Below are 18161 nucleotides of genomic sequence, written 5' to 3'. Positions count from 1 at the left end.
CGAATGCCTGGCTCGCCTCACAAAAAAGCTCTGAAGAGCGTGTGTAGTTATTAAACCGCACTCGGTTACAGCGGTAAACTATAGCCAAGTCCCTTCCCTGTGAGAAGACCCGTGCCCAACAGTGGGACAGTGGGATAATACAAGTAACAGAATACTACTACAATGTTAAAATTAACTTAAATTTATACATTTATTAACAGGCGATTAACAATATATTAGGTACAGTGCGTCGAGATGTGAAATTATTACAGTAAGTTCGTTTAATATTTAGCAATTAATGAATATAACACATTAGGTTTAAGTCGACGCTACAAAGTGTTGTCCGTCCGTCTTCGTAAAGGTTTGAGTAAACCCGCCTACATCTCGCATGTAGGTTAAATACAATGCCTATTATGTTCCCGATTTATGCTCCATCATACGGAATCATGAATAATTCAGGGGGTAACGAACCTGCTACCCGGTAGCCTCTGCACTTGCAAACGCGCGATCAGTAAGGCGAGGAAAAGATGTTACTTCTTTAGTCCGTTCTGTTTGTTATCCAAACGACGAAGATAAATTTGAAGGTGGTAGAACCTTTTGTCGTTTGACTCCGGCAGCAACACCGCAACGCGTATTTGTGTCTCATAACAACAATGTTAAGCCCTGTTATAATAACTTTTTGTTTTAAAATCCTTACACTTTCGGCACGCATACACAATTACATTGATATACGCAGTTTTTGAACACTTTATCAAAATACTTAGTTTTCTGAGCTATTATGTTAAGTGATTCAAGAACGTTGTATTAAATACGACTAAGTTCTATTAACCCATATACTACATCGTATAGAATTTAAGTTTTAATGGAAATCAATTGAGAAGTGCAATCAGGCTGACATGGGCTGTATTGAAAAGCAGATTAAGCCTTGATGGGTTATAAATTCAATTTTGAGTCCACCAAAGCCTTCAATATCAGTAAAGCTACCCTGGGCTATAATGGAATCTTAAGTGAATTTTCAATAAATAGCGATGAGAAGACTTGTTTGGAAATACTACCAAATAACGTACAATGTTGCATCGTGTCATATTAACGTAGAAGCAACAAATATTAATATTGATCGATTTTATTCATAGTACTTTTGGTCAGTTAACTAGCTATTATTATAAAAATTTAAACCGAGTGCTTTGAAGTATAGTCTATGGTCAATTCCTCAATTTAGAAGAATCCAACTACACCTCATATGTTAAAATACATAAAACTGTTTGGGCTGCAGAGTGTGCCCAAGAATGAGACATACATACACTCGACATCATAAACTTCTACAGTTGGGTAATAGGATGCCTTTTTTTTTTTTTTTTTTTCTTTTCGAGGGGGAAACCTTCAAAAGGTACCCGGTGCCGTGGGAGCAACACGGGGTTATGTGGGACTTTTACCGCACTAAAACCCCCCCGGTGGCCGTCCTCGGCGCTGCGTAGAGGACTCCGAGTAATAGGATGCCTGTCATTGCCGTAACTTGTGTTCTCTAATGCTCTTAAATTTTAAGTAATTTAATGTTTCATGTGATTATTAGAAGCTTTAATACTTTGGTAACAGATAATTTAGATTCTAATAAAAAATATTAACCTGTAAACCTATTTATTTTGCTTCTAATATATGACTTCTTTTAAAATTATATATTTTAATCATCGGCGAAGTTTTTCCGTGCTTACTTGCAAGTAACGCCGGTTTTCTTACGATTTTTGGGTTGCATAGCAATATTTTCATACTCATGGTTGGTAGAACAAAGTCAAAAAGCTATACTTAGAAGTTTGCTGAGCGGGCTTTCACGGAAATTGCTGGTCGGGTTTTAATGAGACTTTTATTGTTAACTGGTTTGGAACCGAGCCAACGTTCGTGACGTGTGTCAGCTTTTGTCTTACGTAATAGTCATCTGTCTATCGCAGGAGATGGGTCCTCTCAAATGCGCCCGATCAAATTATCTCGACCCTTCAGTTTTCACCTGTACCCTTACGTTTGACAAATATGACTGTTTTGGTATTTGTTTACGTATTGGCCCATACAATTTCCAAGTTCTGATATAATCCGCTAGGGGCACTGATAAGGTAAGGGTACTGTTCAGATAGACAGAAATTGCATCGTATGCTTTTATATAAACGAATCATGACCTAACGACACAAAATATATTAATATTTGTACAGAGTATTTAATCTTACGCAAAAAATTAACGGATCAAATAAAGTTTCCAACATTTTTTGGGTAATTATTGATAAGCTGTGTAAAATTGGCGTAATTCTTTGAAATTATGTAAATTTTTGTTACTTTATTCCTGATAAGTGGAGGTGGTGAAAATATATTTTTGTAGCCGAAAAACGACTACATCCTCAGTCACGAGTAGCGTATAAACAACAAAAATAAAATAGTTAAGTGCTAGTTGAAATCTCTAAATTACGAGTAACTATAAAATAAAATAAACGATTTAAGAGCCAATTGAGTAATACTTCGCTTTAGCGAGTAAACACAGTTCGAAAATTTTATTTTACGATTGCCTTTTACAGCTGAAGGATGAAATAGTTACAAAGTTCGCCCCGTGAGATTCTTCGCACGTTATGTGGCAGGTAACTTCCACTTTATTTTATTACTTTGCGAATTTTATTACTTTTCGAATAGATCGTAGAATAATTTAAATGAGTTTCTATTCTTCTTTTCGTTATAAAATACGCTTTACTGAACATTTTATAACTGTTATTTCCAATTGCTTAGAATTTGCGTAAATTAAATACTAATAATACACCTAATTTATTTTCTACCTACGAGGTACAATATTTATTTGTTATATTTTATTAGAATGGGTATTTTGCGCACGTTATTTGATGATATTGAAATATTTTTGGTTATTGAGGTGATCTAACTGTGGTATCACGTGTGTATTTTGAAACACGAGTTCAGTCGTAAGGCACAACTATTTTATTATATTTCCAAAAGGACTTACCTGGGCTCCAACCATCCCTTCCTTCAGTCGCGGCAGATCGGTATGAGAGTACTTGGAGATGGACCACGGCTCTACGCGGGTCAGATCGGTGTCCAGCTCAAACTCATTTATCTGGTTGCGAAGGAACTTGCGGATATTCCACGGGAGATCGTTGTGGCTGGAATAAATGATCACGATAAATATTGTTCGTTAAAGTTCTATACTAGGAATCCTTCTCCTGCGGGACTTGTTTTAAATAATCAGAATCCTACCTGAAGTCGGCCACATAGGAGTACGGAGGATTCTAGTCGGGAGGATTAAGTGTCAACGCCTTAAAAATGTCTGGCTTACAGTACTTTTGTGAAGAATACACCATAGTCGTACATGTGAGCTAGGTGGATCAGTGGATTGTAATAAGAGACTTTACTAAGCATTAAAACGTTCTAATTATTTAATGACTAAATTCCTAAATTATTCTACGTTTTATTATCCATATAAAGATTATCACCAACCCATCAGTAAGAGGTACTTCTTCGAGAATCTGCTTGGCGATCTCGAGGCGCTCGCGGTCGTAGGACGCAGCGGCGACCACCGCGGTGACCGCCAACAGCACGCAGGCGACCGCGCGACGGCCGTTGCGGTTCACCATCCTCACTGTTGAACAGATACTTGTTATTATACCACGGCTATAATAAGTCTGGTGATTGATGCCGGAATTTCTAATGGGATAAAATACAATTTTATTGACAAATCATTACTTTTTTGAATTCTCGAACTCCAACTCATTCGTAATTCATGGGATACAGGTCTACCATATCAAATGCGGTAAGTAGATGTGTACCTATCTAAATTAATACTTAGTAGCTACATACCGGCGAATAACTATTCAATGATACTAACTAACCTCTGCAACTTTCTGCAACTTCCTACAACATAGTTGATACGTAGTGTATTTAATTAACAGGATGAGTTAGTGGATACATATCTACACACTGGTGGAACTACTAATCTTAACAGAGGATGAAGAAGTAGTTGGAACATAGCTAGTAATTAATTAAGTACACATACACAGTTCCACAAACGTTGGTATAACTTAGTCCAACTTCTAGCGGCGTGAAATTTGTGGTGGATTTAAATGTGTAATACCTTAGTAGGATTGAAAAGTTTATATTAACCTAAGTTAACATTCATTTATGGATAATATGAGATGGAGTATCTGAAAATTTTGTATGGAAAATCACTAACCATTTTAAATGATGACAACACAATCCTTACATATGTAAATAATCAACGTGTGAGTAATATACATTAGTTTTAATTTGGAAAAAAGTTGATTCAGAATTAAAGGATGTCAATAGACATAGGGCTTAATAATAGAGTTCTGTTCTTACACTTTCGGTACAGAACCTTAAAAAGAACAACTAAGCCGATTTACATAATGATACTTCGGCATACCTACAGCCTAAACCGCACCTAATGCGGAAGCAGCAGTAAGCAGAAAGTCAAACGATAAAATCACACTTGTTCCGAGTAATGAGAACTGGGGGCCCGAAATCTAAGGGTTATGTCCTCAGATTTACGCGGCACTTTGAAGTTTATTGAATATCGCGGGTCGTATGTCATCTTATGTTGCCACTTTCACGTCGTTTTCTCGAATAAAAAGTATCTTTCACACGATACCATAATGAAAATAAATGGGGTCTCTTCTGCTTTGATATTTAAGACTTTTCCTAAACGTGTCTACTTTGAGGCTTTACTACTTTAGGGATTGCAATTATTTTAATTTTATTATTTTGCACTCATTACGTTTTTAAAGATTTATTAAAAGTAGACGAAGAGTGGTGTACGCTTGGAAACTGGGTTTAGATTTATTTTACGGTGTGCCACTTAAAGAGCATATAAATTATCAGATTAATTTGTATTATGTAGCTTACCATACTGGAAAATTATACTCTGAAGAATCCACCGGTCAAAATATATGTTTGAAAAATTCCTCGAAATATTTCGAATGTGTAGGTTTCCTATATTGTATTACTGCAATCTTGATATCTTCTTTGATTTCAGATAATGTATATACACTTTGAAATATTTTTTCAGTGGCTAATATGTATTTGAACCTAGAGAAGTTAATATAAGTACCAATTTAAGTTAATCGTCATTCTATGTTATAAACGCTACGCTCACTTATAGACTGCGAATTATCGTTGAAAATTTCCCCGAGGAATATTTGCAAAGCGGTCAGTATTGGGCAGATGCATCGCCAGTGGACCGGTTTGGCCGGCTCGTTGATCTCATCATAATGCTTACAGTTTGGAAGAGTGGTACTGACGAGACCGACAACAGTAGGGGACCCGATTTGGCCAGTCACGCATTAATAATAGCTCCCATTAAAGTTTCAAGCCCGTAGAGTGTTTAATGATTCAATATACAAAATTTGTGGCTATCCCAGACTAAATTAGTGATTTAATAATTTATTTCTTTTAATTTTCATGTCAACATCAAACTATGTGTGCTATGGCGTAATTTCAGACGAAATCTATCTTCAGAATTTATAGCAATAAAATGTCCTCACAAGTGTACGGACATTTGTAATAACTATTAAGCTGTAAGAAGACGTAATTTTGTTGAAGAACCTGAAAAGATATCTTACCTTTGTTTAATTAAAGTATTAACACGCTTTACCCGCGGCTTCGATCGCAGTTAGCGGTTTTTATCTTTTTTTCGAAATAAACGGTACTAAATATATATATCTTTTTCTGAAACTCTGACAACGTGAGTACAGTGTTGTCTGATAAATTATAATCGGTCATGTAATTAGACGTGTAAGGGTAGCGAACAAACAAGTAAAGACACATTCGCAATTATAATATTAGCTAGGATTAAGATTAGGATGTGCGCTTGGCTCAATAATACAATACTGTATTATCCGATATAATCGAATCAAATCGGAGAATTTCGGTGCCCGTGAACACAAACCAAATGTATGTACAGGTTCCAATTATTATTTCACGCCTGTACTTCTCTCATACGTCAGATACAATCGCAGGAGGATTAGAGAGATGGCACTATATAAAATTGAGCATGTATAACAAGGATAGATAGAACAACTTTGTCGCCTCGGTGTAGGGCAGGTAATCCCCAAGCTTGGCTAGAATACGTAATAAAGGTCGGCAAGGGCGACGGTGAAAGGTAATTAGAAGATCTTAGTGAATACACCCCTGCCTTGTTTTCCCTACGAAAATTATTTCCCGATGACGCTGATTTACCTCATATTTCAAAGATAATTACGTATTTTCATTTAAAAAACTATTTTTTATTACAATTTTGTGATAAGCGCCTTACGATGGACAGTAATCTCTAATAAAAGTCTCCTATGAAATATATTCTGTTTATCTTATTTGTTTATTTTATTTTAAACAAGAAAATATAATATAGGTAAATTATACTTCAAAAACAATTACTGTCTACCTGTCTATAGGCAAATTAACGTTTCAATAATTTAACTATACATTTCCTATTCGAAATATATTTTTTGGATTACCTAACCTTAACGAGTGCACTAATGCGATTCGATTATATTACCTTAGTGTATCATTCCCTTTGAGTTTATGTATAATAGAGTCTTCATTGTATACGTCCGTCGTGTACACATTGTTCGGTCAATCAAAATTGCATATGTCAATCGTCCTGCAGAAACCCTACTAATGGAATCAGCGATGACGTAGATAAACCTGATATACGAGTAGGTATACCCGTAATAGATCCAATTTACCCGAATTTGACTGTTGTGTCCATTAAGATTATTTCCTTTAATACACACTGTATAAGAAAGTCTTTGAACTTCATTCTAAAGTGTTATAAAATATCTTACTTATTAATAAATATCAACGAGAATTTCGAATTATCTGAATAAATAATGTTGCAAATTTCAATTTACACTTTTTGCGTTTCGTGTGATCCATTGAAAGAAAGTGAAAAATTTTATTTCACCTGCATCCAATAATCTGTTTATAAATTTTTACTTACTTTTATTTAAGATATTTTAGGAGTGAGCACTAAAAGTAAATTCCTATAAAAGTTCTCTTAAGCGTTAAAGTTCCGCTCCAATACATGCCGCTCCTACATTAACCCAGAAAAAATAAATAGAATTTGTAACGTACAGGTTAGTTTATTTATTACATAGATACTGCTCGACAATAATTTGTTGTTTGTATCTGTTGTCTAAATGGCTTATAAAAATGTACCACCGGTAGTTCTTTATTCCAATTACGTATTTCGTCAAGTCTTTGCTTATTCGATACGTATTTAAAGATTTTAATATAAACTTATGTATGTACCTATATTTAAAGAAGATCTATACAATCACATTTTAATTTAATAATGAAGTATTTTGAAATGGTAATTGGACGGGTTACGAGAATTTACAAACAGACTATTGTAAAGATTTGTTCAACAATCAATTGTTCTCAATACAATGTCTCGGTTCAAGGAGGAATCACCAGTATTTGTTTCATTTGGACCTTATTATGAGAAGATCAATCAATCTAATGAGATTAATCTACCCAACTGTACACTGTAATCCATGATTTGCTGATTACGCACATACGAACGTCTGAATTTAACATGTATATATAGATTATGGCCTTTGGATGCTACAAGTTGTACGCATCCTTGTTTTATCATATTACTTTTATTCTATTTAAAAAAAATGAAATTCGGTAAGAGTGCTAGATTTCCAGATGCTAGACGCAAACTGAGGATTAGGTATCTAAACTTATCTTAGTACACAGATATATACACGAACCTTGGTTTGTGTAGATCTTAGTACTTAGTTTGCGTCTAAAATCCGGTTTTCTCCGCATTTATCAAAAAAAAAAAAAGTTACGATAAAAATGTATCTATTTCTTGTCTTATGGTAATGACGGTACGTCGACATCGCGCGACGACAACGTATATATTTTAGGGTTCCACACCCAAAGCGTTAAAACGGAACACTAAGCTCTACTGTTTGTCCGTATGTCCGTCTGTCACAGTCTCTCTTGAACCGTAATATATAGACACTTGAATCTTTGAAAACAAAGTTGAATATAAAACGGGGTTCAAATACAAGAAATAACGCCCAGACTTTACTACTAATACCATCTGTGTTTACATAATATAATAAGTTATCAGCACACACAGTACATCTTACATCGGCAATATACAGAACTTACAATACATGGCGTTACTTGCTACATTTATACCGACACAGTATTTATATTTACATTTTGTACGACTAAATAGTGTAAGAAAGAGTAAAATAAATACCCCAAAATAAAAAATAATGAACATTTGGTAGTACGGAAGGCCCCGTGTGCGAAATTGATTCGTACTTTGATCAATTATTTATTTCGTCCGTACTTACCTCCTCTTATCAGGCTTAGCATTGTTCTTCCCCTTCTTGGTCTCTGATCTGAAACAATACCATTCAAAGATTATAAACGTCACATAGGTAATAAAAAAAAAGGTTGAATATGTAATAAAAAGGTAATAAAAAGTTTAATTCAAATGTTATTTTGTTCATGAAATAATATTAAATGGGACGATTAAAACTCCATTATTTTTCGTATACCTACTATAAGTACTACTTCTTATATTTCATGAAAAGTCGCATTAGTTATAAAAATTGTAAGTGAAAAGTATATAATTTCAAAGACTTACTGATACCTTTTGAATGATAACTACGAGTATATAAAGTATTTAAATACTACCAGCCTTATTAATAAACGTGGATTAGAGCAAGCGTAACTTTAAAACTAGTCGTAATGAAAGTTTATATAAATTCAGTATTAATAAACACGTAGTAGGGAGGAAGTAAGCTACTCCGAGTCTAATCTTAGAATAAAAGTAAGGATGGATTACGTAGGTCAATGGTAATTGACATGACATTTGTCATTGTAATATGTATTTTTATATTAATTTGCATTTACGTTGATAAAAGAACACCCTTTCTTCTTCAACCCAGTTAATTGAGCGAGTCTGTTTTTTATTAATTTTCCTTGTAGTTGGTTAAAATTTTACGTATTTCAAACATAAAGACAAACCGCTAGTAACGAGTTTAGGCATTTGATGATTTTGAAAGCTATCGACTTTGAATTTGTCAATCACAAAATATACACTGTCACTGTCATTTTTATACATGAATTCTTTGTACTTTTAAAATTTGAGTTATATTTGATTAGATAAATCCTAACATGTTAGTCCTAGGTAACTCCATGTTTATAAATGACATTGTTATAACGAAGTTATAACATACTTTGTTAAACTAAGATTAACTAGTCCAAGTGTAACTATGGATGAAGCTTGGAATAATCGATTTTTATTAGAATAATAATGCTGTATTTGTTTAATTTTTACATAATTAAAGTTTAAGCAAAGCTAATTTAAATGAAACATAATTTAAATAAAAGTGTTTATTAATTTTATAAAGAACATTTTCACTATTTCTGAAAATATTATCAAATTTACATCAAAATGAAAAGGCATCGAGTTGTATGAACCTCACCGGTTACGGCTATACGTATTGACATTTTCAAACCATGCGTGAGAATCGCGAATATAAAATATTGTTACAAATATCCACAAGCGTGGAGACACAGGAAATTGAAACGTGCGAATAAAAACAAATAATATTGTGCTGTATTTCATTTGTGAGAGGTTCCGTAGATTTTTACTTATAAACTACGGAAATGATAATTTCGTTTGAGTTAATTTTGAAATTTATTATTTGGATTTTCAATATATTTGTACATCTTTCCAGTGTAAACATGCTTGATGTGTGTTAAGGAAGACATGTTCGAGACGTTAAACCTTAGTCTTAAGTGGACGTAAATTCGTATCTGAGTTATAAATATAAAATATTTTATAACACACAAACAATATGTGAAATTAAACAAGGTAAAAATTAAATAAAAAATCTATAAAATATTAGACTGTATACAAAAAAGTAAAATAAAAATTATCAAAGATAAAAGAGCAAAAAGTATCATTTAAAAATAACAAAAAAAAAGTTTGACATAAGCTATCAGTATCGCCCCCGAGTAGATTCGAACCACCAACCTCTCGGTCCATATCCGAACGCGCTAGCCATTGCGCCACGGGGGCTATGCGAGTAATTAATTAAAGCAGGGGGCTACTGTAAATTAATATGTACCGATTTTGGTACCAATCTGTTAGCATATTCACGGATGGCAGCAGTCATTTACCATCAAGAGTCTGCATACTAGTTGCCACATCAATATTATAAAAAAAATTTTGGAAATTGTAGAGATTGGTAAAAATTATCACTAAATATATCATATCTATTGTCTACGAATAAAAAGGATTTGAAAGTGGCATAGTTAAATCTAATAATAAATTTAACTTCTAAAACCTGAACTTTTCAAACCGAGTAGGTATTATTATCTGTTTACTACTTTTAATATAAGTAGAGTTATTTTTATTAATTCACCATTAAAATCTATTTATTTTATTGATCGTATCATGATTACCATAAATGTAATTTACCTTCCTTAATAAAGTCTTATATTTTTTTTAAATCCAAATTAATTAATATTAGTATGCATTTACGGAATCTTAAAAATAAAACGAACTTCCACCAATATGCAAGTGTATGCAAAGGCTTAAAATTTTAAAAACGTTATCTGTCAATATTTGCTTTATTTTAGCTTACTTTCAATTAATCGGTGTTTATAAAAGGAACGGCATAATATTACCAGCGCGTACATTTCGCAAATAGCTAGATTGGATGCTCTGACAAACATTATACTGAAACGAAATGACGACTGAAAAATTGGTTGCATTTTATAGGAGTATCAGACAAGCAGGCCATCCACCTCCTCGGAGGACTCCGGTTGTGTTCCATCGGAGATCCCGGAGTTCTCCACCAAGCGCCGAGGACGGCCACCGGGGGGGTTTTAGTGCGGTAAAAATACCACATAACCCGGCGTCGCCCCCACGTCGTCGGGTACCTTTTGAAGGTTTCCCCCTCGCAAACAAAAAAAAAAAAAGGCCGTTCACCTTATTTTAAGTGGCTAGTGCCGCCCTTGGACATTTGTTATCAACCCCAGATTGGATTAGATATTCCTACTTGAGGTCGGCCACAGATGTGCCGCAACACCTGACGACTAAGCGGGAACGCCTCTAAAAAGTATGACTTTATTATAGGTAGCGATTAAAGTGCTACATAAAAAGAGTATCATAATATTAACCGAAAAAAGTCTTGTGTTAAATCTCCTAAGGTTTTTGAAGTCTACCGATGCACACTTGGACAATAGTAGAGTTATACGAGTATATTGACCTCCTTGTTTTTGAGAGGAAACCATGACCCCAACCGTGGGACAGTAATAATGTTGCATGTTGCAGCCGCAGTTTGTTCAATAGTACGGAGTAGTAATAATGATACATTTATAACTATTAGTTCATTTTAGTCCTTAGCATGCAAAAATCAGAGGACGATATTTTATGTTTTGGATGTCAATGGGGAGGTCTGCGTAGGCTAAATCCAGATCTGTGGGATCGCAACTCTTGTCCCTCGGCCGTCTTCTTTACAAAAGGTTTTCACGTTTAATATATTTCTCGCACAAAAAATGTAAAAATCAATTAGAGCGTCACATTGAATTATGTATGTAAATATTCAATGGACTATAATATATAGTAATATAGTCCATTGAATAGTTACATAAGGGTTGCAATTGTCAGAGGACGCAATTGTTTAGATGGGTTAGTGTTTTCCGTATTAAATTTGTTATTTTCGGTTTGTAAAGCTATAAAACCAAAGTTGTAGATAATTCAATGTGACGCTCTAATTGATTTTATAAACATCAGTTACAATCCATGGCAAAACAAAATCATACCGTCATATACAGTCAGTATGAGCATATTTATCCGTCGATAATGTGACTACGCAGAAACAGGCCGTGCCTGTTAAATTATCGTATATAAAAATATGATGTTTAATGTAAAGTATGATTTATAAATGGGGCCTAATAAGAAATTTAATGAGCACAAACTTCCGAGTCTGTGCTCGGGCATAAAATATTTTATGCAAACTGGTTTCAAAAAGCAAAGCAATGTTACGATTAAATTGTAAAATGTGAAAAGCGGCGAAGGATGCCCGGTGCACGGTTCTCTGCTGTAATAATTTACCTGTACCCTTAGTATGAGCTTTTACGTTTTTACATAAATGGTTGTTTTTGTATTTGTTTACGTATTTCCCATACAATTCCAATCAGTTCTGATACAGTCCGCTAGGGGCGCTGATTGGAAATAAAATGGTAAAAACTCATACTAAGGGTGCTGAAGCCGTTTCAAATGTCAATAATGGTGTTGACTTAACCCTTGCAAGTATTTATCATATATTTTAATTTGAAAAACATGCTTATATCATTTTTAATATCATATCTTCAAGCAACCGATTTTTGTAAGTATCCAGATTTAATTAGCTTCTCAGAAATTTGGTAAAATAAATTTGGTATTGAGACACGTAATTAAGTGTCTTTCATCTTGAGAAAATTAATGATCAAAAATAATTCAATTTTATTATAAAACACGTTTTAAAATGCTACGTATTGATAAATATTTATTCACAAATTTACAACTGAACTCGGAATAGTTAGTAGTAGATTTTTTTCGTAACACGTGACTATATTTTGTATCTATCTTAAATCATTATTTACGACCAAAGAAATGGAAATCTTCTCTCTTAATACATAAGTTTAATTTTATAATACCCGATTCTCAATATTTCCTATCGCTTCGAACAAACATTAGTGAACCTTTTTAAAAAGAATGTTTTCGAATACGGTGCCCTCTTTTACCCACCCGGCACCAATAGCAATTTCAACGTGTTCGGTTTTTTCAATATTGTATCAATTTATTATTATTGACATTCACATCCACTGAACCTTTAAGCCGTAGTCAGGTAATTTTGCTGTGATATTTTCCATTCAGTTTTGTGTAGCAATTTTGATATTAGTGATAAGCGTCTGGTAGAAAAATTTCAATGTCTACTTTCGGATTTTCACGTCGGAATTTTTATTTATGATCCACTATGACAGTACAGTACCTATATTATTTACGAATTCAATAGTAAGTATTATATCAATAATTTAAACATTATGTACCTTCTTGTTCTTTCATTATGAATCTGGAAAAAACACATAAAGAAAAGGTCGATAAGAAAAAAAAAAAGTTTTCCCCACATTTTAGGGAAATAATTGCGAAGTAAAATAATTACTAGATACTTGCCAAATACTCGTATCTAAACAGATTCTACAGGGCAGTGATAGTCTAGTTGTTAAGAAACTCGGCCTCTCGATCGAGAGGTCCGAGGTTCAAATCCCAGGCACGCACCTCTGATTTTTTAAAGTTATTCGAAATTTATTATCACTTGCTAAACGGTGAAGGAAAACATCGTGAGGAAACCTGCATACCTAAGAGATTTATAAAAAAAATTCAAAGGTATGTGAAGTTTACCAATACGCACTCGGCCAGCGCGGTGGACCATGGCCTAATCCTTCTGACGGTTAAAAACCAATTTAATAGGATTTACATATTAAGATCAAGGTAATATACGAAGAAGTGAACTAAACCTATATGTTTATAGCGGACATTGTTAAATATTTCATACAAAAAAAAATACGTGTGGCACTCGGAGACTGCCGCGGTAAAGCTATTGCATAGCATTTTTTATGCTATGAAAACGCTCAGAAGGAGTTCCAGAAATACAATATATTCTTCCATAATCATCAACATTTACATTAATACATCTTTATCCACTATTTTATCATATCTCCATTATATAAGACATTGCAAATATCAGCTGACATTTCATAACTCCAAGCAAGACTGAACATTCTAAAATATAAAATAGAAAAGTATTTAATAAGAGACGTAAAGTATTAACAAACAGCAATATAAATGGATCAATGCGATGTGTAACATTTGGCCGAATGTTATAGGCACATCGCATTGATCCATTTATATTGCTGGTTGTTCATATTTAAAACACTTTGTACACAAATTATTTGTACCATAAATCATAATGGCGTTTTGATTTTGTACTGTCAAGTCTGTCAGTTGTAATTGTACGTTTAAAAATTACAAACACTCTTTTACGTTATTTTATTAATCCAGAATTCAACATAGCTTATGTTGATAAAACATATTATTTGGATAATGTGGTAATATAATTCTGAATTTTATAATGGGAATATAAAATATACTTCACGCAATTTTAAGATTTCCGCACGGATTATAAAAAAATGTGTATTACTGCCATCTGTGTTCAAGTTGACGAATTAAGGTTATCAAATAAAATAATAAGGAATGTAAAATAATACTTTATTCAATTATATCCATATTTTTCTATTGACAGTCAACAACTCGGTTGCCTGGAGACTTGATATCCAAAAAAGGTGTTATTAATTTTCGTTACGGAATTTCTCGATTCGGTGGCCGCGCTCAAAGCCCGCGATAAAAGATACGCAATAGCTTAAAAATTCTTCACACTAATCCTATTTTCGATTGTCTGACGTTCGACATACTCATAATATTGTGTATATTTCACAAAAAAATATTACAAATTGATAATTCTTTGGGACACTTTCCCTCGCCATCCGTTCTATGCTATAAGTGTTTATTTAATAACATAAGAATGTCTTGTGATAAAACGTTGATATATCATTACTTATTACATTACTAGTATAAACAATTTTAATTAAGGCGTTCAACAACACAATATTCGAAAAATAAATTTATACGCGAGACTAAGCGAAATTACATAACATCTTCATCCTTTATTTTAGTTTTAAATGAAAAATAATAATTTCTCAGCGCCTTTGACACTTCTGCCGGCAAGTCTTGTTTGCTATTTTCGTTAATCAAAGTGTACGCTGCTAACGAAGGAACATTTCTTAGCTTGTAATTATTTCGTGCCATTGTTGTAAATCCAACGTTTGACTGTTTTTGTCTCAACGTACCCAACGTCCCAACGTACTTATTACTGTTCCTTTTACTGAAATGTAATATTTTGTACAGTAAAATAAAAGCGATGTTTGTATTGAAATAACGCTTCGAAATAGCTGTTTCTAAGCTGGCGCAATTGGTAAGTATTATCGTGCTTATTGAGTTATTAACAAGAACTACTTATCTAGTTTAATGTTGATGTCTAATATGGAGCAGTCATTTATTTTAATTAGTATTTAATTTCATCTTTAAAGTATATTTAGTAATATTGTAGTATCGTATTGTAGTTTTGCTTAGTAGGCCAAAAATAATTAGATTGATTATAAAGGCGTAAGTCCATAATAAAAACCGTTATTATGTAACGTTCATGACGTAAAGTATGTTAGACAATTGGTATCAGCAGGTAATAGTGCTCAAGGCTACGGCTTCAGGCTGTTTGAAAATTTCCAACAGGCGAGTTGTACACTAACCTACATCGCCAACAATCCGGACTGAAGTAGCTGGTTTCAAATTATAACACAGCAGACTAGTTAAGTGCCTACTCAAAATGTTATTCACAATATTAACAACCCTCCTTATTAAAAAAACTTTAAAAGGTTTTTAATGTTATGTTACCGAAAATACTGAATAAGCATAAATTCGTTTAATGTTCGTGTTATTAGTTAATAATTAATCTTATAAATAATATTAATAACGTAATTACGCTATCAATATTATTTATTAGGTTTTGCTATAAATGTACGTTAAGCAGTTAAGTTAATGTTTATTATGTAAATAAAATACCAATCTAATATTAAATTTTCAGCATTAAAGTTACGTGTGCCGATATTACTTATCAAGCGACTTAGTAGGAATATTAAGTTAGTGCTTTAGAGTAACCGCCTAGATTCTTATAACTACCATACCATCTTATAACTACTATAAAACCTTAAGTAGCTACCATTTTGCCTTAAGTTACTCCAGATTATATTTTGGTATTTCCTTTCATACTTAAATTTATTACATTCTTGTTTTCCTCTAAAAAACAGATTTTTCAATTTTTTCCATAATTGCGTAGGGAAAAATCAAGAGGGAGACACGCATCCGACCTAGACGTAACGACCTTGTCCTACTTTTGGCTGAAATTCGGGGCTACGTTCCCAAGTCCCGAAATGAGGCGGAAGGGGCTCTTCTTTCGGCACGACACGACACGGCACTGCACACAACACACACATACTCGTAATATTTAAACGGACGCCGCAAGTGTAATGATGCGTTGCGTACAAAAGCTCTTATTATATTTATCAATAGATATCAAATGGAACAGTTCAAAGAACATTAACATTGTACCTATTGTAATTAATTGTTTACTATTGTGTAGTACGGTATGTATTATACAAAACGGTTTTAAAGGATTTATAAATCGTCGATTTTTTGGATTCATTTGTTTCAGATCTCTACTTTTAAGCGCTTTCGTTCTGCCAGAGAATTACTATAAAATCGTTACGACATCACAGTAGCTAGAACACACTGGAAATTATTGCTCCATACAGACGGTGGTATATATGAGTTATTTGTTTAGATTTGTGTCTTGTGTCTGACATGAAATTCTGCAGGTATCGGCAGATGTCGTGTCGTCCCAATAAAGAAGAGCCCAATGGGACGTCGGTGCCTATGATCTGGAGCGTGATAACAAATTATTTATTATGATCGATAACCTGAGCTATTTTCGCGATTGACAGTGCTGGACAAAATATTTGTACAAAAAAGTTCCTTAAAAATATAAATGTAATTTACTACTGTAAATAAATTATACTTCTTGAAATGGGGCGGGTCTCTTCACAGAATAAAAAGGATTAGGCCATAGCCTACCGCGGTGGCCAAATGCGTTTTGATAACATTAACCTCATTACCCTTTAAAAATTTTCTTTTTAAAAGATCTCCCAGGTATGTAGGTTCCTTCACGATCATTTTCTTCACTGTTAAAGCAAACAATAATTAATTTCGAATACGCACATAAATTTGAAAAATCAGAGGCGCGTATATAGGATTCGAACCAGAGGCTCCTTGAAAAGCAGAGTTTCAGCCGCTAGTTTCAACCGCACAACGAGCATTATAATAGTATATACCGTGTTATAGTAGAAACAACAAACTACTCGTATTTTACATTTGCATAAGTTTTAAAGGGTTCATTTAGTAGATTGATCGCCGTAGAACAATTTCTTTGAACAGTGACCCACTCACGACTCCCCGACTTCCCGTCTCCTTGCGATCTTATCGCAAAGCTGTTGATATTGGTCCCGGTTCGCCCAGTGGCGCTGTGGGCTTTGTGCAACCGACCCAGACGATCTTGATACGCGAGATCGACCCGACTCAACGAATTCTTTTATTGTTCCGATTTTCCGTCCTTTCCTCAGATCGTTCGTTAATCAAAAACGTAATTCGTACGCAATTTCGTATGACGTAAGCCAGGATATACAAATCACTTAAATATAAGGGTGCTGTCCACTTAATGGTATATGGTAACTACCGTCCACGGATATGTGTCCAGCTCCATATAGTATAAGTTATAACTGAAACGGACATTTAAATTACTTCTGAGAAATGCAAAACCCAAAACTAGAAAAAGGGGTTGGCCCCGGTAGATCATACTGAATCCATCACCTTTCCGATAAAATTTACCTGTAATTTATGTAACATAATCGTTATGTACTTATTATAGTAAGTTTTGATTTAGAAGTATATCAATAAATGTTACTACAATTGATTAGAAATATATAAAAATTGCTTCGTCTATTTTGAGCTCAATCAACAATAATTGAAGCGTTATATTTGTGTACACGAAATAATCTCTAGTCTCAATGGATATATAGTAGCTCTAAGTTATAATAAAAATCCTCAATAGACTTATAACCGTAGATAGTCATATGATTAATAGCCTTACAGGATAGATACTACGTTTCTTGAAAGAAATGATTTCCTATCATATTGAAAAGAATAAGATATTAATGTTCATTTTCAGCAGTAATATAAAATAGCAATAAATAAATTACATATTAAAATATTTATCTAATCCATGTACCTAACATGACCTAAAATGAAATAAATTACTTAAATCCTTATATCAATAGAAATCAATACGCCTATAATAATTACTATATAATTTGAACAAAACTTCCACATTAAGCTTGCAGCTGTTCAAATATTCAGTCCACACTGTCGACTTGTG

At 33.5% G+C, this 18161-nt stretch overlaps 1 protein-coding gene and 1 non-coding gene across 2 annotated transcripts in view; both read right to left on the bottom strand.

Annotated features, from left to right (window-relative positions):
• Positions 1 to 18161, bottom strand: part of LOC140743518 (dipeptidase 1) — a 141801-nt gene that overhangs the window by 32788 nt on the left and 90852 nt on the right. Inside the window, exons 2-4 of the mRNA XM_073074851.1 lie at positions 8352 to 8399; positions 3460 to 3601; positions 2969 to 3125 (exon numbers count right to left, since the gene is read on the bottom strand). Of these exons, the coding sequence (XP_072930952.1) occupies positions 2969 to 3125; positions 3460 to 3601; positions 8352 to 8399 (347 nt within the window). The remainder of the gene's footprint in view (positions 1 to 2968; positions 3126 to 3459; positions 3602 to 8351; positions 8400 to 18161) is intronic.
• On the bottom strand, positions 10018 to 10090 carry TRNAH-AUG (transfer RNA histidin (anticodon AUG)). The gene has a single exon. It is a non-coding gene; the product is annotated as a tRNA-His (tRNA).

The sequence above is a fragment of the Epargyreus clarus genome, unplaced genomic scaffold (assembly GCF_041222505.1).
Source record: "Epargyreus clarus isolate Ecla_fem2 unplaced genomic scaffold, WU_Ecla_fem_2.2 ptg000007l, whole genome shotgun sequence".
Classification (NCBI taxonomy): Eukaryota; Metazoa; Arthropoda; class Insecta; order Lepidoptera; family Hesperiidae; genus Epargyreus; species Epargyreus clarus.
Note: the sequence above shows the minus strand (reverse complement) of the source record. Positions and strands in the feature narration are given on the sequence as shown.